The 27,558-nt window shown below is 41.0% G+C and overlaps 1 protein-coding gene across 3 annotated transcripts in view; it reads right to left on the bottom strand.

The window, feature by feature from the left end:
• Window positions 1-16,332: 16,332 nt before the first annotated feature.
• PDZRN4 (PDZ domain containing ring finger 4) overlaps window positions 16,333-27,558 on the bottom strand; it is a 375,414-nt gene continuing 364,188 nt past the window's right edge. For all 3 annotated transcript variants that reach the window (XM_065415687.1, XM_065415695.1, XM_065415705.1), the window contains 3 exons: window positions 26,568-26,669; window positions 23,135-23,251; window positions 16,333-17,853 (listed from right to left, as the gene is read on the bottom strand). In XM_065415687.1, coding sequence (XP_065271759.1) covers window positions 16,333-17,853; window positions 23,135-23,251; window positions 26,568-26,669 — 1,740 coding nt within the window. The remainder of the gene's footprint in view (window positions 17,854-23,134; window positions 23,252-26,567; window positions 26,670-27,558) is intronic.

Raw genomic sequence — 27,558 nt, 5'->3', positions numbered from 1 at the left:
CTTTACCAGTGAATTGTGGGAGGACTTGCCTGTTATTCTGAGAACATGGGGGGATTTGTGGGAAGACATTGGAGAACTATCAGCACAGCACTTAAGTGATTTAACCTGTGTCCACACTGCAAAGTGGGTGGGTTACCAGCCCAAGTGAAAGGGGAACCCGGGCTCTAACCCATACCTCCAGCCATGACAACTAGCCTGAGTTGAAAGCTCCACCAAGCTCAGGTGAGTGTTTTTTTGTGTGTGGAGAGGAAGGGGGCTAGAAGCAACACCTCTGCAGTGAACACATACCCTAAGAGTTGGGGAACCCTACCCTGTGTGGGATTCTCAGTCAAAAAGAACACAGGCCATCAGGTCCTCTCCCATTTTAAGTGCCACTGTGATGGTTGTACTCTGACAGACACACAGGAAACACGTAATGAACATAAGCCAGAGCATAATTTAAGGACCTCAAAGTAATATCTAATGACATGGGCTCTTCCACCCCACTGCTATATTAAAGTATCACTTTGTCTGTCTCACTTTGCTGTCTTCTCATGCCTGGTTTTATTTAAATGAGAAAAGGAAAAAAGAATGGAAACCCTCAATAATACAGACACGAGAGGTGCATTAGAAATGCACTAAGACAACTGAGTTGATTAAATAGATAAAGATGTTCTGTATGAAAATGCAACAAATGCAATTGCTCTTCTGTTAATACTCTCCTAAGAACAATATTTCCCTATACCTTTGTTCTCTGCCGTCTTCCTTCCTCCCTCTGCTTTCCCATAATCTTTAACACTAACAAGCTAATTTAGACTCTTAAGTTCCTTGGAGAAGGGACCATGTATTCCTACTTGTCTGTACAAGATAATAACATTCTCCTTATTTCCTCAGTGACACCATGTCCACTATAGATACAGATAATATATACACTGGTTTGGTTTTAACTTAAAAAAAAAAAAACAAAAAAAACAAAGCCCATAGTGAAATCTTCTCAAATCTTGATGCTCAGCTCTGCTGAAACCACTATTACTTCCCACTCAGTTTTTCATGACCTGAAAGGAGCAGACACTTGCAAAGGTGCTGAAGGAGGCGTGGGTTTTACTTCATGGAATGTGAGTATCCAAGAGCTGAATTCTCTCCCAGGGTAATGAAATTTCATGTGTAGCATTTGGTGTTCTGGGATTCACAAAGGTTATCAGCCAGGCATTTATAATAAAAGTTGTTCCTGCTTTCCCTGGCGTGCGTTGGGAAGATGGTAGCGCTATCAGTTTGACATTTCTGTCAGAACTGGTATTTGAACCCACTGGATGATTCTGACAAATGCCATCGCTGTCATCGGCTGCTCAGTTTTAATTATACCTGACTGAAGCTTTCAATGGCGGCAAGCAGAAAACTTAATTAGTTGGTGCAAAGGCTGATGTTCAGAGCTTGAGGAGTCCAAACAGCTTTACAGCATTTATGTACAGTATCTGCCATTGTCAGCCTGACAATGTAAGAAGAATCAATGGTCCCACTCATGGAAAGAAAATAGAGAGAGAAAAAGACTTTTAGGAATATATGTCAACAAAACACACCATTCCTGTTTATGACATGTCAGAGAGCCAGCAAATTTTGCTGGTGAGGCAACTGAGTGTATAAGAAACTTCTGTGCTGAGCTGTGGAAGGGTCCAACACAAACATTACAGGTATGCAGGCAAAATACTATATGCTCGTGGGAACATACAGCAAATGAACATCTGGTACCTTAAAATACATTCAGCAGTGGATTGCAAGCATGGCTATTTGAAAACACTGAAATGCAGGCATTTCTTCGCACATCAGTGCACTGTTTAAACAAGCTGCTTAAAAGAAAATTGCATTAACAATTGCTACCACCTCAATGTTTGCTTTCAAGGTGTTAATATGATTATACTTCTACACTGCATTTTGGAAAAACAAGCATTAGCAACATGCAGTGTCAAACTGCTAATATGATGCAATTAGAAATCAACATAACGTTCACATGCTGGTTGCAGGTTGCCTGTAATTTTTTTTTTTTTGTCCTAGAAGCTACAGTCCTTCGGATACTTAATGCAGTTGCTCCAGTGGAGTCAGGCTCTGTAGATCTCCTCTGAGGAGAAGGGCTTGACTGACCTCTGGAACTGTATTGGTGTCACCTCTATGTGTAATCACATATATTAGAACTATTGACCTAGCTAATGTTAACAACCGACTGTGCTTAATTTCATAAATAAATGAACTGCAGCCATGAGCCCACAGTAAAGCATAACCTATACAACCCACAGGACTGGGTAGGACTCATCTGCACTAGCAAACTTTGTAGCTATAATGGTACAAAAACTCATGGTAAAAAAACCAAGCTAAGATATTTATGTGGCCCCCATCACCACAATATTTGAGCTCCTCTCAGTCTTTAATGTATTTATCCACACAACTCTCCTGTAAGATAGGGAAGTGCTATTAACCCATTTTTACAGCTGGGAACTGAGACAGACTAACGCACAGATCCTCAGAAGTACTTAATCTCAGTCCCTGGCTCCCCATACAATGCATGAGGCGCGTTTGGTGCCTAAGAAAGGAATCCTCAAAAGCCAGCATCTGAATGGGGAACCTTCTAAGCTAACCAGGAGAGCAATGCTTAGGGCAGGGGCAGGGAGAGGAGAGGCGAGGCACTTAGGAGGCTAGACGAACACACTAAAAATAGTGGTGACAGGATTGGCTAACCACCTTGAGTGCAATCCCGTGTCCCTAGGTATGAACTTGAGGCAGCTATCCCATGCCACCACCTGTGCAGCCACAGCTACATGCTATTTCTGGTGTTCTAGCTCACACACAGCTAGCTGGTATGTCTACCTGAGCTGGGAATTGCCCCTCCAATTCCAGCACAGACATATTAATGGATGTCTAAGGACCTCTGGAGTTAAGCAGCAACTGAGTGGCAGTTCTGAAAATGTCAATGGTGTCTAAATGGTGGACTTAGGTGCCTAAAGAGGCAAAAAGGCACATAAATACCTTTGAGGACCTGGGCCTAAGTGCCATGCTCAAGATCACCCTGACCGTCTGTGGTAGCATGGGAACTGAAGCTTGGTCTTCTATGGCCTAGGTCAGTATTCTAACTATTGGAGCATCCTTCCTCTCTAACATGGTGGCATAAATTCCTGAGCCCAGTTTCCACTACAGCCCTACCAATAGAACTGAACCCATAGTGAATTAAGGCTATGAAGTTTGCTAGCGCAAAAGCAGCCATTTGACTCAGCTGTCATTGTCACTCATCTTGCTAATGCAGTTACTTGCCTGCCGGTTTTACACTGAAGAGTGCTTGGGTAAAATATTAACTAAGAGGATCCTGAGAACAGTCTGCCTGCCTCTAGCAAAGGAAACTATGTGTGTTTGCCTTTGAAAAGTCTCATTGGGGTTTCCTTTGTGAATGGTTGTAAATTGCTTACTGGAACCAAAATGCCACTTTTTTGTTCAATTTTTCCTTATTTTTACCCTGGAGAAGCAGAGCGGGGGATGATTAAATGGCTAGTTGTGGCTTTCTGACTTTGAAAGAATGTCTGTACATGACTCTATTCCTGCACACATATTCAGTAGCTTCTGAATAAAGTATTGTTCAGTTTCACTGACTGAGACATTCATTCTCTCATTGGAGAGGGTTAATATACAGTAAGTCAGCAAAAATTAAAAGGTATTTTTCTTCTCTGTGCAAAATCTTTTCATTTTGTGGAATGACAGGCTAGTCTGGGGTGGGCAAACTATGGCCCGGGGGCCACATCCGGTCCTTCAGACGTTTTAATCCTGCCGGGGAGCAGGGTCAGGAGATGGTGGCAAACGGGGCCAATGGGAGCTGCAAGGGTGACGCCTGCGGATGGGGCAGGGCTCAGAGCCACCTGATCATGCCTCCATGTAGGAGCCAGAGTGGGGACATGCCACTGCTTCCGGGAGCTGCTTGAGGTAAGTGCCGCCCGGAGCCTGCACCCCTGACCCCCTCCCACCCTCCGAACCCCTCAGTCCCACCCTCCTGCACCCCATATCCCGCACCCCCAGCCGGAGCCTTCACCACCCCAAACCCCAACCTCCTGCCCCAGCCCAGAGCCCCCTCCCGCACCCTGAACTACTCATTTCTGGCCCCACCCCAGAGCCCGCACCCCCAGCCGGAACCCTCACTCCCTCCCACACCCCAACCACCAATTTTGTGAGCATTCATGGCCCACCATACAATTTCCATACCCGGATGTGGCCCTAGGGCCAAAAAGTTTGCCCACACCTGGGCTAGTCCTATGGAACATCTTTTTGGGGCTGGGGATGCCAGAGGTGATGATGTTGCTTAAATGGGACATTGAAGATGAGGAGAAATTGTGATTCCTGGAAATCTCTTACCTTCCACTCCAGCCTTTATTATAGCAAAACTTCCAATGAACACCTGTTTGTCCATTTCCTGATCTCTAGTGAAAAGAGGTATGAAATGAACAAGATACCTTGTTCCTTGTCTTATCACTGTGAAAGTGGTGTGGCATTATAAATCACATTTAAAATTAAATGAGGTGAAATACCAAACATCAAGTAAATATAAAACCTTTAAAATAAAATGATATAGATGACACAAAAGTACAAAAATTGTTACCAACATGAATAATTCACTAACTATTGCATGGTATAAGTCTCCAACTAATATGCACTGTGTGCCATTTAATAGTGGCTGTATCAGAAGAAATATGGAAATTGGAATACTTTAATAACTTTCTATATGAAAGATGATGAGACTGCCTAAATGATTAAGAGGAAGATATGTTATAATGAACTAAAGCCACTCGAGTGTAAGGTAATTTTAATTCAAATCTCCATCTGCTTATGTATAATTAAGACTCATTTAACAAGTTAATGCCTAACAGAGAGAACTGATAAGTTTGGTATTAAAGAGCTTAAGAGAAGTAAATTAAATTGTCGAGTTTGAGGAGCTTTCCTTTTAATTTCCTACACCTGAACCAAAACACAATCTTTCAGGGGGCATTTCTTTACGCTAAGCATGCAGCCAAGTGCTAAACTTGAAGAGAAAACGGAGGGAAAAAATGGAATATCCTTTTTATATTTTAATTTCTGCTATCATGTCTTGTCAGGGGGTTGACAGCATCTTTGCTGACATGAATATTTATACATTTCAACCTCCTCACTGTATAGCATCTATACACCATTAAGAAGATACTTTGCATGCCATCAAAAATATTTATGCATTGCAGAGATTGCCAGCGGGGTTAAATAACCTATGAAAATAAGAGGGATGCCTTTGAAGTGCAAAAAAGTAATATTTTGATCTCTGGTAAATTTCATGTGATATTCCCCAGCTCAACTTTCTATTTCATTCTTTTTACAGATATCTCCTCTAGAAGGTCCAGCAGTCAAACCAGTGACTTCAACCTTTTCATCTTTCATCATACAATGTTAATTCTTTTTTTTTTTTTGACTTCTTATCCATTATCAAGAGGAGAGTTTCATATATTCACTTCATACTTAAAATTCTCTCTACTCTAGAATTTTTTCAGCAGAGCCAGCCATTTACTCTGCCTTCCTTCTAGTACTTACCAATAAGTTAAACATTTTTAGAAATGTATTTGAAGAGCAAATACTGGAGTATGTCCAACTGCAATTGCAGGATGGTTATTGACTTCAGAATTAAGACAAAACATTCAGGTTGTGACATTTGATAGGCAACATACTGCCTCATTGAAGCAAGTGAAATAGGACATAAATGTAACATTTGCAGCTTGCTGGTTTTGCATTAGCTAAGGTACACTTTTCTATACCACTTTGATATATATAAAATCATAGGAATGCTATGCAAAGTTGTATATAATTTTTTCTGAATAATTCAATCTTCAACACAGTGCAAAGAATACATTCTGCGTTTGAGTCAAATTATGGTCAATGGGGCTAATTAAAGGTCAACAGAAGGTAAAGTGTTCCTTTGTATAAATGTCTAAAAGATATAACAAACCACTAATGTTCTGTAACAAATCCTTCATTACTACAGCAATCACTTTAATATTTGTGTGTGTCAGTTTATGTAGTACACAAGTGGAACAGAGGTTTTAAATGGTCTGGCCTTCTCTCAAAGGGTTTAATTTACTGCTGTATGGAGAGGCCACACAAAACCAATGCAATGCTTAAATGGAATGAATTTCACCGGACGTGCAGAAAATATATGCAACCTAATCTCACTGGTGTAAATTCTCTGACTATTGATGGGGGAAACAGACATTTGTGTCTATCAGAGAAGGAGTTCTATTAATGTCAATGAGATGATCCATGCCCCAAACTTTGTCCATTTCAGAGGAATTCCCCCTCCCCCCCTTTAATATTTCTTCAGCTTTCCTGGACACTTAAAAAAAACCCCAAACAACATTTAAGGCACAACAGTGCCAGGAAATTCAAAGTTAAAACTGAATTACAAAACCCAATGAAATGAATATGGCGTTAAGCTCAAATGTATGCACCGAATAAACCCACTAACTAGGCTGTGGGGGAGATTCAGCACATAAATTAATTTTAACTAACATTTCAGAAATTCCATCGTCTTATCTGTGAAATTCTGTTGATACTTCCAGGGTCACTGAAGAGATCCCAGAGTGCACCATTCTGTGACAGCTCAGATATGTTGGATTGAACTGAGACGTCTGGTATTTGGGATGTGAGTGAATGCTTCTTTCTTGGGCTGTTTGCATAGCTTCAGTAAACGAGGAAGATTTCAGGGGGAGTGTCAGGGAAAGAGTTTTAAAAGGCTAGTTACAACTTCATTCAGTGTCCCCTATAGCCTGGTTAGTGGGGACAGGCAGCACATAAATCTGGGCTTAACTCAATTTGCAGCTTTGCAGTTCACCTTTAAGGTTAACATTATGTCTGTAACTCATTGCCACTGTAGGTAGGAATTGCTGTGAGGAAGGTATGTGAGATTATCCCTTCCTTTCAGCTACTGCAGCATTGTGGTGAAGTCTGTATTTATAAATATCTGCATTTTGTATTAAGGCACATGAGAAATCCTTATCAAATGTCATTGTAAAAATGGTTACAAATGGGCACAAATAGCTTGTAAATTGCCAATGAGTCTATATCAGCTAAACACAGTTTTAATCATTTGTATCAAAATAATAGTTTTTGTCCTTTTTGGTGTAAATGTTTTAAAGAGTCATCTGGATATTCGTTATCTTTGCTTCAAGTCCCCAGACTTTTCGTTCCCAGGGAAACACTAACTGTGTGTATTTTAGGCTTCTGATGGCAACAATCATACCATTTCTCCAGGAGAAAGATGCAGGAAGGCAACAAACTTGAGAATTCCTTGAGAAATACTGCAAGTGCTACGGCATGGAGAGTGCATGCAGCGAGAGCCCCAGAATGCAGCATGGGAAGCCACAGCACTTGCACAGTGTGTTCCTAGACACAGTCCTGCCATGAATGCAGAGGACTGGCCTAGATGACTTCTCCAGGTCCCTTCCAGTCCTATGATTCTATGATTCTATTCTACACTGCACCAGCCAGCTATCCATCTAGGTATTTACATTGCGGTCATCATGGTAGAATCTGAGCACATGAAATAAATTACCATACAGTACAGCTCCCAAAGCACCCAGTCCCACTCATTTGTACAAGTGCAAAAACCTTATGTGATATCAATAAACATTTTCAAATCTCTGTAACTTAGAAAGGGTCCAGATTGTTGTTTTCAGATTTTGAACCGTTGACGCATTTACTGTAATGTCCATAGGGCCAGGAAGGGGTTAATAGTGTGCTAAGATATTTTTGTATACTTGACTAAGGCCAGATCATGGCCTCCACATAAAGACCTGAGGAAGGGCCAAAGACTAGTGGAAAACCCTTTCCACTTGTGGATTTTCTGACAAATCAGGCCCAAGGTGAGACCACGGAGGGTAAAAAGCTGAATATTGCCACTGGGTGTGCAAGAATTATGCAAAGTTGAGCTGCAGAACTAGGCACTCGTAGTACAGCCCAGTAGATCAGCTGTTAGTTGGATTTTGAAACTATTGACCTATGTGGGGAATAAATAACTGCAGACATTGTCCCAACAACCAGGGACAGGCACTGGGGAACTTAAATGCCAGCCCAGTCCTAGTCAGCCACCCTCACTGTTACTGAGTGGTACCATTGATTTCAGTGCGACTGCTTGAGGAATTGGGTACTACTCCCAGTGACTAGCATAGCAAAATCCAGCTCACAGTATACAGCATTAATTTATGCAGCGCAGATTCACATTACCTTCTAGAGATGTTCTCCAGCTCACATCTTCTCTACTTCCAAACCTCTCTGAGCCTCTCAGTGCATGGAGTTCTCACATGACCTCGGCTTCCACGAGGTCAGAAGGAGGGGGAAATTATACTACTTAGGCACAAATCCCCTCTGTTCGATAAGTGCTTTGGCCATTTGGAAAGGTCTTCCCACTAATTTTAGCCCCCCGGTGCCTAAAAGTGGAAGGAATTACTTGGCCTCAAACGTGTAGTGATAGCCACCCAGGCAGGAAAATGAAAAAAATGATTTTGCTCTTACTAAACACTTCAGCTAAGAGGCTTTTTATAAGATCACTTATGATCACTCAGCAATCCACTTTCTCTTCTACCAGACATTAATGAACCTGGCTCGCCTTTTCCAATTAACAAGAAGGTGGTTTTAAGGCAACTGCTCCGTTTTGCTTTAGCCAATCAGATTCTGCTTCACGTTGCATTAATTTTCTTCTCCCCTCCCCCCGAGTGTTTAATGAACTGAAGCAGAAGTAAGTTCATAAAATGTATATTATCAGAGTACTTAGCAGGTACATTTTCATAATTAGCAGCTTAAAGGGCCCACATAAAACAAAACCTAGAGTAGCTGCTTACCTTTGATGTGGAATATTTAACACAAGAGCCATGTAATACACAGAAGGGATTGTTCTATAACATACAGATTGAGCAATGTGAGATGAGGCTTAGAAGCGTGAAAGATGCTTTTCTTGCTGAGACAAGGTGAACATTTTCCTGCAAAAAAAGGACAAATTTCTGCCTTGTGCAAATTCAAAAGGCAGAAATCACCACTGCCACCGCAAAAAATAGTGTTCATGGGCAGAAGTGGGGCAATGATGCTCTGAGTTAGACTTGCATCTCTTCTTGCCCATATCACTTTTCCCATTTAAGTCGTACTGAAAACTGGTGTCACAAGTCCTGTTTCCCTGGTCTACACTGGGGGGGGGGGGAGTCGATGTAAGATACGCAACTTCAGCTATGGGAATAGCGTAGCTGAAGTCGACGTAGCTTATTTCAACTTACCTCCCGTCCTCACAGCGCGGGATCGACGGCCGCGGCTTCCCCGTCGACTCCGCTACCGCCGCTTGCCCTGGTGGAGTTCCAGAGTCGACGGGAGTGTGTTCGGGGATCGATATATCGCATCTAGACGAGACGCGATGCGATATATCAATCCCCGATAGATCGATTGCTACTTGCTGATCCAGCGGGTAGTCTGGACATACCCTAAAGTAGCTGACGTTTCTCACTACAATGTGCTCACTAAGGGCCTGCTGCTCTGAGCCACAGTTCCCATGGAAGTCACTGTAAATTGCCCTTACACTATGCTATTATTGTGTTGTGCTCTCTCACCAAAGGCAGAAAGTTGCCGTCTCAAAGCTGTCACATCATCTCTCCTTTGCACATTAGCCAGCCTCTCACAGGAAAAGTGATTGCAGGGAATTATCCTGTGCTGGCCCTCAAGAATAGACTGCATGGTCTTTTTGATTCTTTCCATCTAATTGATATGTGTGTGTGTGTGTGTGTGTGTCTGTGTGTGTCTGTGTGTGATAACTTTACAGAGTAAGGACAAGGTTAAGTGTATTTTGACAGTGATGTATTTAAAAGATTTTGGAAAGAAAAAAAATACTGTTTTCCCCTTAAGAATCATTTGCATTTCTGAGGAGGTTCCAATGAGCCCAGAGATTTCCACCTGACTCATGGACAATAGTGCTCCTTAACTGGCTAGGGATGTCACTGCTGAGTGACACAAGGTATTCCTTCCAAACAGGGCTCAGTGGTTGGATCTACGCGACTCCTGGCCCCCTCCTGATCTGGAGATCAAAAAAATCAAGATTTCAGCCCAGGTACCCCACTTGGCAAAGCAGCCAGCCCCTAAAAATGTCACTTTAATGAATAAAAATGGCATTTCTTTGCTGGACTGTGGTTTTATCACTATTTCTCCTAGATCATAATCAATCTGTTGGAGGCAGAATGGGGACATTTTAGACACTGAATAATTTTCCAGCTTCCAGAAAAAGATATAAAAGGTATTTGGTAGCATATGTTTCAGTACTAGTGAAATAAGAATTTAGGAATGAAAGTATACGGGAGGGGGAGCTGAATGGGAAGAACAAATACTTGATAACAATTGGCTTCTTTTACAGACAAGTATGAGCTAGTGAGAATTTTCTGGTCCTTGCTTATCTAACTGAAAACAGCTACTTATGGAGGATATTTATGTAGATTAACTAGATATTCCTTTCTTTTTTTAAATTGTCTTTTTTGGTATAATTATTTGATCATATTTGGCCAACTTGTAAACTAAATTCAGTCCTTGACTTCAGAGACAGGGCTGTGAAGAGGTCTAGTGTGGCTATTGGTTCTGGTTAGGAGGAACAGAATAGCAGGTAATCACTGCACTATTAATTGAAATTAGTCTGTCTCTATATAAAAAACAAGGTTCTAACTGCCCCCCCCACATTAACAATTCTTCATCAGTGAGATCAGAGACTGAGATTCCTCATACTGTTTATTCCAATGTATGTTTTTTCCCCCCAAGCAACAAATGTCATATTTTTTAACACCAAGACATATTAAAAGAAAAAAGACAAAATACATGTCTCAAATCTTGAGGAAAAAAAAGACACTTCTGTTAGTGAAAACTAATTTCCTTCTAGAAAGGAACACAACAAGAAAAATGTTTTTCAACTGAAAAGATACTTTATTCTTAATATACAAAAGTGGACACATTTCTCAAATACATATGAATGTATGTATGTTATTCAATGTCTTCTATTCCAGAATCAAGTTTTTCCTAGTGTGATACAGAGATTGCTATGGCAATTACTGATTTTTCTGATTCCTGGAGTAAATTTAACAATGGGTAAAATTTTAAAAAGTGCCGAAAGGCCAGACTTTTAGAGGTATTTTGCCACCTAAAAATGTAGATGAGTGCCTAATGGAATTTTCAAAAGAGCCTATCTGTATCTTTATGTCCATAAACACCTTGTAAAGTCTGATTGCAAGTGATTTAGGTGTCTAAATCCAATTTTCAAACACACTTAAAATTACTTAGGAATGTAAGTCTCATTTGGGCCACCCCCAAGTGACTTAGGAGCTCTTTAAAACAGGATTTGAATCTGCTAAATCATTTAGGTGCTTTGGAAAATTTTCCCCATTGACTGTAGGTCCACCAAGTATGGTAGAAGAATCAACATAGTTTCTATATATTTTAAAGGTGATCTGCAAGGGGGAAAAGAAACTAAGACGAGGCTTTATTTTTCTTCTTTTTGATGCATAAGGAAGCTCTGAAAGGGTTATTTTTTAAAATTTGTCTGCTTGTTCTTTATGTTAGTAATTCAGGTACTGTCTAGCTTGAAAGACTCTATGGGCTTGTCTATAGTACCTGCCGGATCAGCGGGCAGCGATCAATCCAGCTGGAGTCGATTTATCGCGTCTAGTATAGATGTGATAAATCGATTGCTGAGCGCTCTCCCGTCGACTCCGGTACTCCACCAGAACGAGATGCGCAAGCGGAGTTCACGGGAGAGCGTCAGCTGTTGACTTACCACAGTGAAGACACCACGGTAAGTAGCTCTAAGTACGCTGACTTCAGCTACGCTATTCACGTAGCTGAAGTTGCGTATATTAGATCGACCCTGTGCGGTAGTGTAGACAAGCCCTATGATGAGTTAGCCTTGGTCTACACTATACAGTTAGGTTGACGTAAGGCAGCTTATGTCAATCTAACTATGTCAGTGTCTACACTACAGCCTTGCTCCCACAGATGTAAGTGCCCTACTATGCCGACATAACTCCATCTCCATCAGAGGTTTAGGTTGGTGTAGTTAGGGCGACACAGTTACTGCATTACTTACATCGGCTGTTGGCTGTCATTCTTGTCAATTTCACGGCTCCAGAAAGTCCTCCCTGCTCAGAGCCAGGCTGCACTGAGGCTCCAGGCTCCCCGTTGGGAGCCCAGATGGCTTCCTTGCTCCTGACAGGGAGATGAGATTCCAGGCAGCTGCCCCGGTCCCAGTGGGGAGCAGGGAGGTGAGAGCTGACGATGGGCAGTCGGCGTTCCTGGCTGGAGGCAGGGAACTGAGAATGGGGGAAAGGGAGCAGCCGACTGGGAGCCCAGGAGACAACTGTGCTCCCAGTGGGGAGTGCGGAGCTGGAAGCCCGTCATGCTTCCAGTGGGGAGCAGGGAGCCAAGAGTGGAGTGGGGGAGCTGGGCTCCCAGTGGGGAGCAGGGACAGCTGGCAGGGAGTAGGGACTGGACTCTCAGCTCCCCACACTGCCCCTCTTAGGTCAGTGGAAGAGCTGCTGGTGAGGACGGACACCACCGACCCAAGGAGAGTAGTGTGGACATGAACCGTTGCAGTAATTACTGCGGTGGCTGTAAGTCAACCTAATATAGATCGACTTACGTTTTTAGTGTAGACATGCCCATGGAGAACTAGTGAAATTATGACATATGAGCTAAAAAAAAGTGAAAGTTGAGCAACTGAGAGACAAAGGATTTTTAGTCAGACTGTTTGAAACTGTTTTGTGTTTGTTTTTTGTTAATAACTTCTGTGAGTCATTAACATTTTGAATAAAAGACATTTTGTTAAAGATTCAGGAATGTTTCTCCTTCAATTAAGGTGTGTGACTCAAAATATACATCTCAGTATCCTTTAGGGGTCCCCCAGCAAAAGCAGGGAGTAGAAATGCCTGATATTTCTAAAGTAAAAAAGCAAGCAGGAGAAATCAAATTTAAAAAATTCCCAACTTTCAAAAGCCCTTTTTATAAACCATAAAGAATAAACAAAGGGCACAGCCCAATTTAAAACACCCCTTTACAAGTCACCTTTAAGTCCTTATTTTAATAAACATCTTTCATTTATTTTCTCATTGACATGCAGTTACATTGGGAGGCCCCCTTTTCAGCTGATATCCTCAGTTTTGGTTTGCTGGTCCTTTGGAGGGACAGCATAGAACAGCAAATCATTCTCGGTTTTTCTTCATACCACCCCTTTTCGGTGAAATATTTAAAATAATGACCTCTGCCAGATTCATTTGTCATATCTGGCTCAAGATAGCACTATGATCTATTTGTGTCTTCCATGTTTGGTTTCTGTAGAGTACAGCTTGTAAGCTCTCTTGGGGACTGGCCATGACATATTTGTCTGTAAAGTACCAAACATAGACAGTGCTTGAAAAGTAACTAAAATTAATACAGGTTGAACCTCTCTAGTCCAGCATCCTCGGAACCTGACTGGTGCCGAACCAGAGAATTTGCCGAACCATGGGAGGTCAATATGTAGCGAGTGGGTCTCTTTTTATTTTTTCTCTCAACACCATCTAGCCAAGGCTTACTGGCTCTCTTCATAACAAAGTATTAGTGATGTTCCACAATTTTACTGTCTTGGCACAAGGAAATAAGTAGATAAAGCATAAAAAACATAAAATAAAATCATGCCAGACCACGGATGTTGTGGAACCAGAGAGTGCCAGACTAGAGAGGTTCAACCTGTACTGGTAAGAGGTCAGGGAAGACAGCAAAAATATGGGCTTACTCCGTTTTTTGCCTCTGTCTTCATGAACAAGGTCAGCTCCCAGACTGCTGCACTGGGCAGCATAGTATGGGGAGGAGGTGACTAGCCCTCGTGGAGAAAGAAGTGGTTCGGGACTATTAAGACAAGCTGGATGAGCACAAATCCACGGGGTCAGATGCGCTGCATCCGAGGGTGCTAAAGGAGTTGGCAGATGTGATTGCAGAGCCATTGGCCATTATCTTTGAAAACTCATGGCGATCGGAGGTCCCGGATTACTGGAAAAAGGCTAATGTAGTGCCCATCTTTTAAAAAGGGAAGGAGAAGGATCCAGGGAACTACAGGCCAGTCAGTCTCACATCAGTCCCTGGAAAAATCATGGAGCAGGTCCTCAAGGAATCAATTCTGAAGCACTTAGAGGAGAGGAAAGTGATCAGGTGTAGTTAGCATGGATTCACCAAGGGCAAATCATGCCTGACTAACCTAATTGCCTTTTATGAGGAGATAACTGGCTCTGTGGATGAGGGGAAAGCAGTGGACATGTTATTCCTTGACTTTAGCAAAGCTTTTGATACGGTCTCCCACAGTATTCTTGGCAGCAAGTTAAAGAAGTATGGGCTGGATGAATGGACTATAAGGTGGATAGAAAGCTGGCTAGATCGTCGGGCTCAACGGGTAGTGATCAATGGCTCCATGTCTAGTTGGCAGCCGGTATCAAGTGGAGTGCCCCAAGGGTCGGTTTTGTTCAATATCTTCATTAATGATCTAGAGGATGGCATGGACTGTACTCTCAGCAAGTTTGCAGATGACACTAAACTGGGAGGAGTGGTAGATACGCTGGAGGATAGGGATAGGATACAGAGGGACCTAGACAAATTAGAGGATTGGGCCAAAAGAAACCTGATGAGGTTCAACAAGGACAAGTGCAGAGTCCTGCACTTAGGACGGAATAATCCCATGCACTGCTACAGACTAGGGACCTAATGGCTAGGCAGCAGTTCTGCAGAAAAGGACCTAGGGGTTACAGTGGACGAGAAGCTGGATATGAGTCAGCAGTGTGCCCTTGTTGCCAAGAAGGCTAACGGCATTTTGGGCTATATAAGTGGGGCATTGCCAGCAGATCGAGGGACGTGATCATTCCCCTCTATTCAACATTGGTGAGGCCTCATCTGGAGTACTGTGTCCAGTTTTGGGCCCCACACTACAAGAAGGATGTGGAAAAATTGGAAAGAGTCCAGCGGAGGGCAACAAAAATGATTAGGGGGCCGGAGCACATGATTTATGAGGAGAGGCTGAGGGAACTGGGATTGTTTAGTCTGCAGAAGAGAAGAATGAGGGGGGATTTGATAGCTGCCTTCAACTACCTGAAAGGGGGTTCCAAAGAGGATGGATCTAGACTGTTCTCAGTGGTACCAGATGACAGAACAAGGAGCAATGGTCTCAAGTTGCAGTTGGGGAGGTTTAGGTTGGATATTAGGAAAAACTTTTTCACTAGGAGGGTGGGTTACCTAGGGAGGTGGTGGAATCTCCTTTCTTAGAGGTTTTTAAGGTCAGGCTTGACAAAGCCCTGGCTGGGATGATTTAGTTGGGAATTGGTCCTGATTTGAGCAGGGGGTTGGACTAGATGACCTCCTGAGGTCCCTTCCAAACCTGATATTCTATGATTCTACGTGTTCTTACTCAGGTAAAACTCCTATTCTGACTTCTGCATCAATAAGAAATGCAGGATCAGGTCCATTTAACATAATTTATAATGGAATAAAGTCAGAAGGAAACTTGTCTAATCTAGAAGAAATATCATAATGAATTGTGCCGTGTCCTTGAAATCTTCATACATCCTTCAAAAATCATGTGTGTGGAAATAATTCATTCTGTAATCAAGCGAACAATTAAAATCAAAGAACCCTTGATAAAGATAAGCAATAATTTATTCCTCTTTGATCTTCACAATTATCACATATTAGCTAGCTACATGACCAATGCCACTACATACCATGGGAGAATTGCCCACTTACACTTTACTTGGACAAATACAATTGCAATTTACAGGTTAAATGTACTGTACAATGGGTTGTTGGAAAAAGGTCATTCTTAGCTGTACAACAAGACGTGGCACATGACTTATTAACAGATGCAATGTAAGATGTAAAAGTTTAACTGCCTGTTATGCCAGTAAGTAAGGATACTGTATAAAGCATTTTGTTTTGGTATTGTATTGTTACTAAAGTAGAAAAAAAGAAAACTAGAGAAATAAATCCAGATCTTAACTTACAATACATACATTAGGGTAAGAAATTAATTGTCTCCTCCATTTTTTTATTTTCTTTTTCTTTTTTTATAGAAATGAATATTATGAATATATTGCAGAGTAAAGAAAAATTGCCAGCTAAAGAAGGTACCATTATGTGAAAAACAACTGAAAAATTATCAAGTAATTTTGCTTACAAAAAAGGTCAAACTATAAACAGTCACAAAATATATAAAAATGCCACCTTGAACGAGGCAATCGTACTCTACCTAAACTGGTAGTATACTCTTTGAAATAGTTGTGTTCATACAGTAGTAACTGATAAAAAGGCATTGTGCACTCTTGTCCCATCTGGAGACTTAGCACCATGTGTCATCAGTTCTTGGATTGTCATCCAGCTGTCCAAGATTTTCTTGTTTCTTTTTTTCATCATCTTTTTGTGACTAAGTTCAAGAATGTTAATTTCTTTTTTGCCCTCGCTGCCGCTCTGTGGACTTTCCTTAAGACACTCTAACCTGCTCCGCATCATGAACTCTCGCCGCCGCCTCTGCTCCTTGGCTCGCACCAAATGCTGCTTCCGCTCCTCTTTGCTCCAGTAACGACCCATCTTCATTTCGCTCATCGTATCATCATCTGTCGTCATCCCACTGCGCTCCTCTTTAATCTTTAAGGCACGTTCCTTCAGGATTCTGTCTCGCACTGGTCTCTTAGTGATATACCTTGTTCCATCACTCCTTATTTTCACTTTCCATTCCATTTTGGGCTCTGTACACTTCTGTGAATCTTTGCACATGCTCACTAGACTGAGCTGACTTTGGGCATACTCCACTGCGGATTTCTGTTGGATCAGCTGCATATAGCTTTGATAATGCTTTGCATGAGCAGGTATATTCCCATACCGGTATGAAGAGCTATGATATGGAGATAGGTAAGGAATGTGCTCAGTGCTTTGCTTCTCCTGCTCTGTGAAATTGCTACTCTCTGCAACCGTTTCCTTCTCTTCAACAGTGCTGTTTTGCTCAGTGGTTTTGGATGGGGTTACCTCCCTACCACTCTGTCCAGGACACAACTGATTAGCTACAATTGTGCTTCTCAGGTTTTTCCTGTTGGTGATGCTGATCATTCTCTGGAGCGAGCTATCAGGGGACTGCTCTACAGTCAGTGGAGTGCTCCTGCAGCTTTCTGCTGTGTTGTAAGCACTAGAGCTGTCTTTGTCAGATTTCTCTGGGTGCTCTATGATATCATCCAGTTTACCTCTTTGTACATCTATGCTGGTGTTATAATTCCTGAATCCTCCATCATGTAATGCCCAAATGTCTCCATACTGATCCTTCACCTTTTGAAGCCTGTGAGCCTGCATTATATTCTGACACTCAAGCTCAATATTTCTCAGTTCCTCATTGAGTAACTGTAGCTCATGCTCCACCCCATCTTGCTCCCTTCTGTTACACTGTATTGTACTGCTCGAGTAATACAGATCATACTCTCCGTGGTTTCTAATCTTGCACTTGAGCTCCAGCAGCTGCCGGAACCTTTCACACTCCTCATCTTGGTTTCCAATGAAATCAGATTCAATGTATTCCCCCGACACAAAGCTTTCATTGCACTGGAGTTCAATGCTTCCTAACGTATCCTGGCTCTGCCCCAGCTCCCGGGTGCTTTGCAGGGTCATTTTGTTCTGCTCATCGGGTGCATTCTCCTGCTCTGAGCTCTCGTCATTACGCAGACTCTCATCTGTAGGCCCCACTCCACTGTCCTTCTCATGGTTATTGGATGACGAGGTTGCAGTGTCTGTTGTGCCGTCCTCCTCCTCATGCTTTTTTGGCTAAGAAAATAAGTGAACCGAAATTAGTAGAAAATACAGACGGTATTAAATTAAAATATTTTTCAGTCCTGTCCTTCTTAAACAACCAATTTAATCTATAAGAATGAATTAAAATGATGAATAAATCCCATTTCTACTACAGCTGGCTGGAAGATGGAGATCCCTTTTCATGAAAAATTTCACATTTTGGAAAAAAAATTCAGCCTGATTCAGCATGAAAAGTCAAAAACATGATTTTTTTCACAGAAAGGGATTTCTACTTTTCAGCTTGCTACTGCTTATCTGGAAGGATCTTGCATTTCACTTTCTCCCTGCAGGTGGAAATTGATAAAAGCCTTCCCCCAGCGGGCAGCCAGAGAGCTGTCATTTCAGTTTTCCTGACGGGAAATCAAAATTTTTCAGCAAAACCCAGCATTTTCTGTCAGAAAATCATTGCTGAGGAAAAATTCCCGACTGGCTGTAGTTCCTACACGCTTATGGCTTTTACACATTCCTGAGCATCATGCTGTAGGCTCCCCAGATCACACTAAGTTCCTCAAGGAGGGAGCAAACAAGTGGATGAAATATAGCACACCTGTTTCACTGAAACATTGCCCAGAGTCAGGAAATAAATATCCCCCTTCCCAGCAAAGCCAACACTGTGCAGTGCTGAAAGAAAATGAGCACCAGGTGGAGTGCAGCTTTTGGCTCTGGATTATGGCCACGACTATTGGAGCGGAGTTGTTGTCAAACCTGGAGCAACCAGCAATGCCCGCATAACATCAACAAGTACATGAGGCAGACCAGCTAAGCTGTGAGCAGTGCAATGTAGCATGGCACTAGGAGGCCTATTTGCAGTAGGACACTGGGGCTGGGATACCAGGGATCTCTGTGCACACTGCCCTGGCACAGCTGAAGTCAACACAGTGGTTAGCCTATTCTTGCATAGCCCTTTCTACCTCTCCCATCACCTGCTTTTAGCATTATGTCAATGGAAGACTGATAGCTGAACTCTAGGACTTGTTCAGGTAACTTGAACAGACTTTTCCCTAACCTATCCTTTGGAAGGCTTTTCGTTTCCTAGTTAAAATCTACTTTCCACAATACTAACCCATAGCCTTTCACCATTAAGAGTAGAACAACACTGAGTGCCTGTCATGGACATAATGTCAAGCCTTTTTGCAGTTGTTTTTGAATTCATGTCCTACTCATTGTACCTAACCTATTTATTGTGTGCTTTAATGCAAAGAGCATTAGATACTGCAACGCTGAAGGGGTGCATGCTTTTTTCATTTTCTAACTGGGTGTGCTAAAGGCATTTCCCCCTATTTCTCTTATACCACTATCATCCAAAGTGCAATTTATATAGCATACTCACTGTATGCCTAAGTGCACCCAGCACCAGCCAAATGTGTTTTCTCCTTTAGGAGGTGTAATTACACAATTAAACATAATGGTTAGTAATAGTAAAGGGAGAAAAAGGTATAGTGCACCAATGAGAGGAAACAGAATGCAAGAGACCACTCTCATAATAATTGCTGTTTTTCTTCTACCTTGATAGATAGTGGAAGATATGAAAAAAAAATTAAATGCACCCTACACACACTGCATAATTTCTGCTTCAGGATCATGAACCCCTCAACTAGTCTCTTTTGTTCAGTTGTTAGTAGAAAATGGTGGCAACTGGTGGCCCAATGAAAAATAGAAATAGACAAATAGATAAATGAAAAGTGTGGTAGAGTATATTAAATTCAGAATGAAACCCATGATCAACAGAAAGCAGTATTTACGACAGGGCTGTCAAAAGTCTCTGAGGAGACAACATCTCTATCCGTAGTAATTTTAGTGGTTCTTTCTCACTAGCAGTTAAAACTTAAAAAAACAGTTATACAATGTCAGTATGAAGGATATTTCACACAAATATACATACGCTCAAAAACCATATATGTGATGGTGAAATACATGCATCATCATGTGACGGCGGCCGACTGGTTCATCTGCATCAGAAAAATATTTCCTTCTTTCTTGCCCACCACCCACACTAATCTTCCCACCAGAATTGAATTGGTTTGAGGGGTAGACAGAAGATATTCAGTCCTGGACAGCTGACAAATTTAAGTCTACTATTTCATGACCCTTCATGGTCAGGATCTCGTGGAAGGTCCCAAAGTGCTGGAACTTAAAATTGCAATATTATTATGGACAGAGAAGTGTTTCACTGTAAATTTAGAGATTTCTAAAATTTAAAGGTATGTTTTTTCTTTCTGTCACAGGTCTTTACAGTTACACTAATAGCAACTAAGGAATCCTGGCTTTACAGGAAGAAGGGACAGGAAAAATAGTACCAATAACATTTAAAATCACACTGAAGCACTTCTAAAATTGTTTTTACTCTAAGATGTGAGGATTGCACACAGATTACATGCTGGCAGGCTGCACTGCTCTATTAAGACTTTGTTGACACTTCTTTGAGATGTCAGCAATGTTACCATTCCAAATGCATGCCAATATATTGTTTTTACTGCACCATCATGTATTTCTTGTCTATAATGTTCATTTAATACTTCTTTCTTTACTCATCTGATGCATGACTGTGACGGAAGACTTTTTAAGACTTGGTAAAATTTTCTAAAGTGGCTAAGTGATTTAGGGACCTATGCTCCATTTTTGCAAGTGACTTAGACACTTAGAAGCCTAAATCCAGTGGGACTAAAGACCAGATTTTCAAATGTCTTTAGGTGCTTACACATGCAGATAGGTGCCTACTGGGATTTTCAAAAGGCACCTAACTCCTATGGAAATCAAGGAAGTTGAAATCAATGGGAATCAGGTGTCTAACCTGCTTAAGCAGTTTTGAAAATCCCACTAGGCACCTATCTTCTTCATTAGGTGGCTAAATACTTTTGAAAATCAGGCCCCATGCCTCTAAGTTTTTGAATTAGTAGATCTCATCCTCTCCTACCTGGCTTTTATTCTTTGATTGGAAAAGGAAGACAAGCTTGTCCCCCTTTTCAACTTCCAATTCATTTCTCAACTCTGAATACACTAGTTCAAATGAAGAAACAATCTCTCTACACCTGCTAGCTAAATTGAATCCAAAGGTTATTAAGGTAAAAGATTTTCTGAGAAAGAGAAACTGAAAATACTGACATTTGGCAAAATTTAAATTCCAACATTTGCTCCATTGTGAAGAATGAAAATAATGTAGATACTTAATGCCGTATATGACAGTACCATTGGGACTCAGGTTCTAAGTGTCTAAGTCACTTTTGAAAATAGGACTTAGGCTGCTAAATCCCTTAGACATTTTTGAAAATTCAACCCATCATCTATTGAAAATGCAAGATTCAGGTTTTTTAGAATGTACAGTGTCAGTCTTCTTCCCAATTACTTCTGTTTGAAAGGCCAAAAGGCTCTGTAGGCTGCATTTATGCAAAAAGAACTGCAGATGATGACAATCCCAACCTAGTAGTGCGTACAATCCAGCAATAAGTGAACTTCAAAAGGTTCTATGTTTCAGATTGGATAAGATTCAATATTGCAAGAATGGCTAATTATGCTGGAATGCAGGCATGGTTCCCACTCTGATTTTACAACTCACGATACACTTGGGACATAAACCCAGAGTGCTATTTAAGTTGGAAGCAATCAGATAAGAGAGATCCAGGGGAAGGGAGCAGGGTTAGTAGGTCCTGCTTCTCCAAATCAGAAGAGTGGGCTACCCGGTCCCCCTACGAAGATGAAAGCGAGACTGACAGTGGTGTGAGGAGTTGCCAGTGATGGGCTAAAGATGAGATACCCCAGCCTCGACTGGAGTTTTAAAAAATATCCTGGGAGTTTATAAAAAAAATTAAAAACATGTGAAAATCAGTGCAAACAATTAACTTCACCGTTTTCTGGGTAAATATCAGGGTTAATATTGGGGGGCATGAGGACAGAAAAAAGCAACAAATAGAGAAACGTAAGTATTTACTATTTATGAAACCATTATCTCAAATCCCCATTACAAAAATTCAAGTTTTTTAAAATAAAGAGTTTATTGTAGATGACTTGTGTACTTAGCTTGATATAAGGGGTTTCAATAGCACCGGGATGGGATGGGACGGGAGTGCTTGGCACTCATCGGCAGGTAAGGTTGGGAGGAGAAACAGATCAGGAGGGGCTGTTCTCCTAGGTGCAGCGTCCCACTCCCTGCGGCCTGTAACTGCAGCAGTTGGTGGGCTCGGCAGGCTCCCTGCCCATTTTGTTCCTCCACTGTGCAGCCGCAGCATCAACCAAGTACAGTTTCCCTTCCCTATGCAGGCATGTTGTGCTGTCCAGTGGGGAGTCTGCAAGAGGGGAGCTGGGATTGCAATTTTGAGCAGGTAAAAATCTGGGTGGAAACTGGAAAAATCCAAATACTGGATTTTTTGAAACCCAGGAATTTTTCCAGGGGGGGGAAAAAAAAAAAAAAAAAAAAAAAGGAAAATGAAGGGTTCTACTTCAATGACAAACTAGATGGGACTCTTAAAATAGGTCTGTTCTGAAAACATCTAGTCTGACATCCTGCATAACACTGGCCATAGAACTTCCTCAAAATAATTCCTGTTTGAACTAGAGCACATCTTTTGGAAAAACATCCAATATTGATTTCAAGATGTCCAGTGATGGAAAACCCACCAGGATCCTTGGTAAATTGTTCCAATGTTTAATTACTCTCACTGTTAAAAAATTATTTCCAGTCTGAATTTGTCTAGCTTCAACTTCCAGCCACTGGATTGTGTTATACTTTTGCCTGCTAGACTGAAGAGTCCATAATCAAACATTTGTTCCCCAGGTAGGTACTTCTAGACTGTCATCTTGTAATATACATAGTACTATATAGTAGCAGTCCACTGTATAAGGCAGTAATTTACATAGCAATATATGTACCATATCTTGTACAATATGTCCATATTGTCTTTATCACAATGGGGCCCTGTCCTGGCTATGGCCTTGACAGGTGACTCTGATACAATTCATAAATAAAAGTGACAATACACAAGACCCTGTATGTAAAAGGGCTTGTAATATTGTGCTGAGAGAAAATGCAGAATCAGTGCTTTACTCCTCTCACATTCTGCTAAAATGTTACCCTCTCACATCCAGCCTAAACATTTATTTCTAAAATGTTTCCTTATCGAGAATGTATTGCAGTTCAGAGCATCCTCATGACAAAGTGCTATCAAAGCCTTTGATTCCATTTTTTGACTTATTTCATTCTCTCTTAATAGAAAAATACACCTAGCAAAATTTCCAATGATACATTTAGTGTCACTCCTACCTGCTCCACCTCATTGGCTGTGAACTGCATTACTTCATTATGCTGTTCTTCCAACATTTCCAAGTTTAACTCCTCTAAGAATTCATTCCTTTCATCATCCAGCCACCCCTCCTCCAGCTGCAAAAGAATACATTAGTACATTGCATTATGTTACTGGGGATGCATGCTAAAATAGGGTAAACCCAAATGGCAATGCCTGACTAGTTCTTTTTATCATAATGATTCTCTTCAGAATACCAGGCTCCCATAGTTCGCCTCTCCAAAAAGAAAAAGATGATAAAACACAAAACAAAACACAGGGACTCTTAGGCCTTTTATCCTTTCTTGAAACAGTATGACTGATTTTCTCTCATAATGAAGGAGATTGTACAGCACAGAGCATTATTTCCTTTCAAAATGTATGAAAGGCATACCACATAATCCTGGAGCTGTCATATTCATTACCTCCAAGAGCCCCAGTGTTAAAAGAACTGCAATGATACTAATAGGGCCATGAGATAATTGGGCTCTTTCCTCCTTTAACAACTTCCACCCGAGGGTTGTGTCCCAGTGCCTGAACCTCAACAGCACCTTCACTCTGGGTTTCCATCACATTTCTCTTATTGCTCTTCCACGTGAATGAACTAACAAACAAAAAGGGGGTGGGAGCACTGACTGATGCAATGACTAAACTTCTTTGTTCTTTGGCTCCATCTTTGAACTGACTTTTTTTTTAAAAAGATTAAAATATTACTTTCATATTCGTTGAAGACAGTATTATAAAAAGAGGAAAATGGAGGCCTACTATTTCAGTCAAGTTAATGAGATGTGGCTGTACACACATACACAGTATTATGTGCATGTGCGTGTCAACAGTAAGTCTCCATTTGTGTTTCTGTTCCCTTTCCAGATGGCATGCTGGGGTAAAAAAGGAAAATACTATCACTAGAAGGGGAATGAAGTAGTGTTGAATGTCTGCTAATGGCAGTGTTTTAGGGGCAGAAACAGGTAACAGAGAAGGAAGGTGACAGAGCTGGGGAAGGGCAGAAATTAAAATATTAATTAAACTACTCTAGAGTCTGAGAAAATATCAAGTTACCTGTAAAATTTTATGGACATCACAGAAGCTAGAAATAGTGTAATTGTATGCAACAATGCAACATGGAACTAAGTTCTTTTGTGTTGTAAACAGGGACAACTCAATTGAAGCCAATGGACCTTTGGCCCAGAGATACTAATTGGTTAAAACAACAAGCAAGCAAAAAAAAAAAAAAAAAAAAAAAATCCTTCCACAAACCAGCCAAACATTAGACAGGTATAAAAATGTTGATTGAGATTCTGTGGCACTTTTTATCATATTATGGTATCTACTTAGAACATCAATGTTGAGGTTTCATTCATGGTTTTTCAAATGCTTTTATTTGTTATGTATAGTCAACCCTTTGACCTTATAAAGAATATAAACTCCCAAGTTTCACAGCACAAGCAAACCACTAACTGCCTTGGATTAGGAAGAAATTTCCCCTATGGGCAGATAATTCAGCAATTGTCCTTCGGAGGATTTTTATACCTTCCTTGCAAACATCTGGTGCTGACCACCGTTGTGGACAGGATTCTGCAGTAGATGGAGCACTGGACTGGTCTGATCCAATATGGCAATATGTGCACCGATGCATGTGCATGTGTGCACACACACATTTGTTTCACACAGTTATTTGTGTATGTTTCTTGTACGCTCAGTTTTTAATATTAACTGATTAATAATCAATGCTGACTAGTCAGAGAAGCTTGTCTTGTTAGTTATTGGATGTGGCCAGCAGTCAGTCCTTGAAACATTGTCATTACGAGTTCTTTCTAAAAGAAAGCTTCAAAGATTAGGACTTAATCCTGCCCTTTTTTCTCCAGTGAGTGTTTGCCTTAGTAAGGGCTTGTCTACAAATGAAAGCCTTACCAGTTATACCAGTATAATTATAACTATAACCGGTATATAGTTAAACCGATATATTATACCAGTATAAACCCCCCTTGTGGACACTCTTATTCTGGAATAAGTATGGCTATTTTCAAATTTGCTTAACCCCCTTCCAATGTGACATAAGATAAACTGAAAACTGGCCCTCATATATTGGAATTAGAGTGTCCACATGAGGATTTATACCAGTATAACTAGATCAGTTTAAACTCACACCTTGGCTTGTACCGGTATAACATTCCTATGAAGACAAGCTCTGAGGAAGGCGGGATCAGATCTTTCGTTGGGTTTCTACAACTGGGTCTGGCAGGTGGATCCCTGTCCCTGCGAGAGCCCCACTGAAATGAAATAAAAAAAAATAGCTAGAATCCTCACACAAATCTTTGAAAAGCTTCTGAAGGGTCTCTAGACCAAGAAGGGATATAACCTAGCTACTTACACCTGAGGTGAATAGCTTAACTCTACCTTACTATATAGCCAGCCTTTCTAAATGGCTCCTAGAAAACTAAGAACATAAAGGAAATATATGCTGAAATTGGATCTTGCATAACTACCGGATTCAAGCTGGGATTCCGGGTGACACTGAATTACATTTATTCAATTTAATGTGAAGAGAATATGTAGTCACCAAGTCTGAAAAAATCAGATCAATAATATGAGAGACAAATGGTAACATAACCGACTTCGCTTGGACTGCTGACAGATGGAGAGAAGAGTGACAATGTAATGTCCTTTTCTGCTTTGTGGTGGGATATAAAAGGAAGCAGAAATAATCCTCTTTCCTCTCCTTTACCTTGATGATTAGCCTGACATCTCCCACTGCAAAGATATAAAAAATTTCTTTGCAAGGCATCAGTTTTGTTTAAAAGCCGGAAGTATATTTTAAAATTGTGTGGGAAAAATATCTATTTCCTATTAAATAATTTGTACTTGATGAGAAACCTCATGCGACCAGTTTCCCTTGAAAACAGTTATATAGGAGTAGGTTTGCTGAATAGCATTATCATCAAATGCCCATTATCAAGATCTAACTGGAGAGTTTACTGAAACATTGCTTAAAAAAATAATCCTCACCCAGGGCCCACTTCAATCCTGCCACAAGCTGGTGCAAACCATGGAAGAGTGTTAATTTAGTCCCAGAAATCAGTAAGAATCATCAACCAATAAATATGTCTTTTTGAAGTTCCACTTCACATTTAGTTAAGTATCACATTAGTACTAGATAATCAACTGTATTTATATGTATGTATATTGTATTTACTTGCAAAGAATCTTTTAGCAAGTACAATGGTAAACAAAATCCTAGTAATATAATGTTATTTTTTTCCTGAGGCTACAGATTGGCAAAGATCTTTAATTATATTTTTCCCATTTTTCCCCATGAACCTCTGCAATCCTGTTTTTCAGTGTTCATTTCTTATGGATGACAATGACTGTACACTATAACCCAGCTCCTGGCTCAGTGCATCTATTTATTCTAACCTGCATCTCTGGTCTTGCAACCAGCAACACAATTTTCTTGCATTCATCACTGGAGAGCAATGCCACCGCCTCCTCCCGATTCTGGACATCTTGGCCATTTATCTAGAAAACAAATGAAAGTGGCACATTAGTTTCCATTTCCACAAAGCAACACACAATAAAGGGCAAATATCAGCTCATTTGTGGTAAATGTATGGACAATGAAACTCACACAATGGGCTCATCTTCAGCTCCTCAGTGGTAAGTGCCTTCACTCAATTATGCGTTTACTGTAAGAGCTGTATCGATCGTTGAAGGATGGCGGACATCAGAGGAAGCAGTTATGTTCATAAATGTCCAACCTGCGCCCTAGCAACATACATCTAGCAACACAATTAACCAGCCCCTGACAGGTGACGTTCATCTTTCTCTGTTCAGAGTAATGGAAGTGTCACTCTGAGATAATAGTGCTGGTGGAAGCAAGACTGGTAATACTGCAGCTGAAATCAGTCATATTGTATGCTTGTAGAGAGCCAATTAGAGGGCTACAGTATTATCTCTCACCAGGCAATACTTACAGGCCACTGCTGATTGCTATTTCATTTAATCATTTTATATTTGTGTGTGTGACTCGGTGTCCAGAACCACACAAAACATCCCCATTGGGATAATCAAAATAAAAAATGAATCATCTGTAAAAACCTGTTTTCTCTCCAACTTCTCTCTGCAATTCTGCCTTTGTGTTAAAAACAATCATACGAATAACTATACCTTAATGTATAGATTTTACAGGCCCATTCAACTCTACCTAAAAATGCTGTTTAAGAAAAATCAAGTTTCAAATACAAAGCATTTCCCCCCCTAAAAACAACACACTTTGTTTGTTTCACAGCACAAGAAGTGGATTTTCCTCACTGTGCCAAACTGCATTGTCAAAAAATATTTAATCCATCTGAAAAGTAATGGGGACAGGCTGGAGGGCAAAGGATTTTAATAATTTTGTAGAATAAAA

This window comes from Emys orbicularis, chromosome 1, assembly GCF_028017835.1.
Source record: "Emys orbicularis isolate rEmyOrb1 chromosome 1, rEmyOrb1.hap1, whole genome shotgun sequence".
Taxonomy (NCBI): Eukaryota; Metazoa; Chordata; order Testudines; family Emydidae; genus Emys; species Emys orbicularis.
Note: the sequence above shows the minus strand (reverse complement) of the source record. Positions and strands in the feature narration are given on the sequence as shown.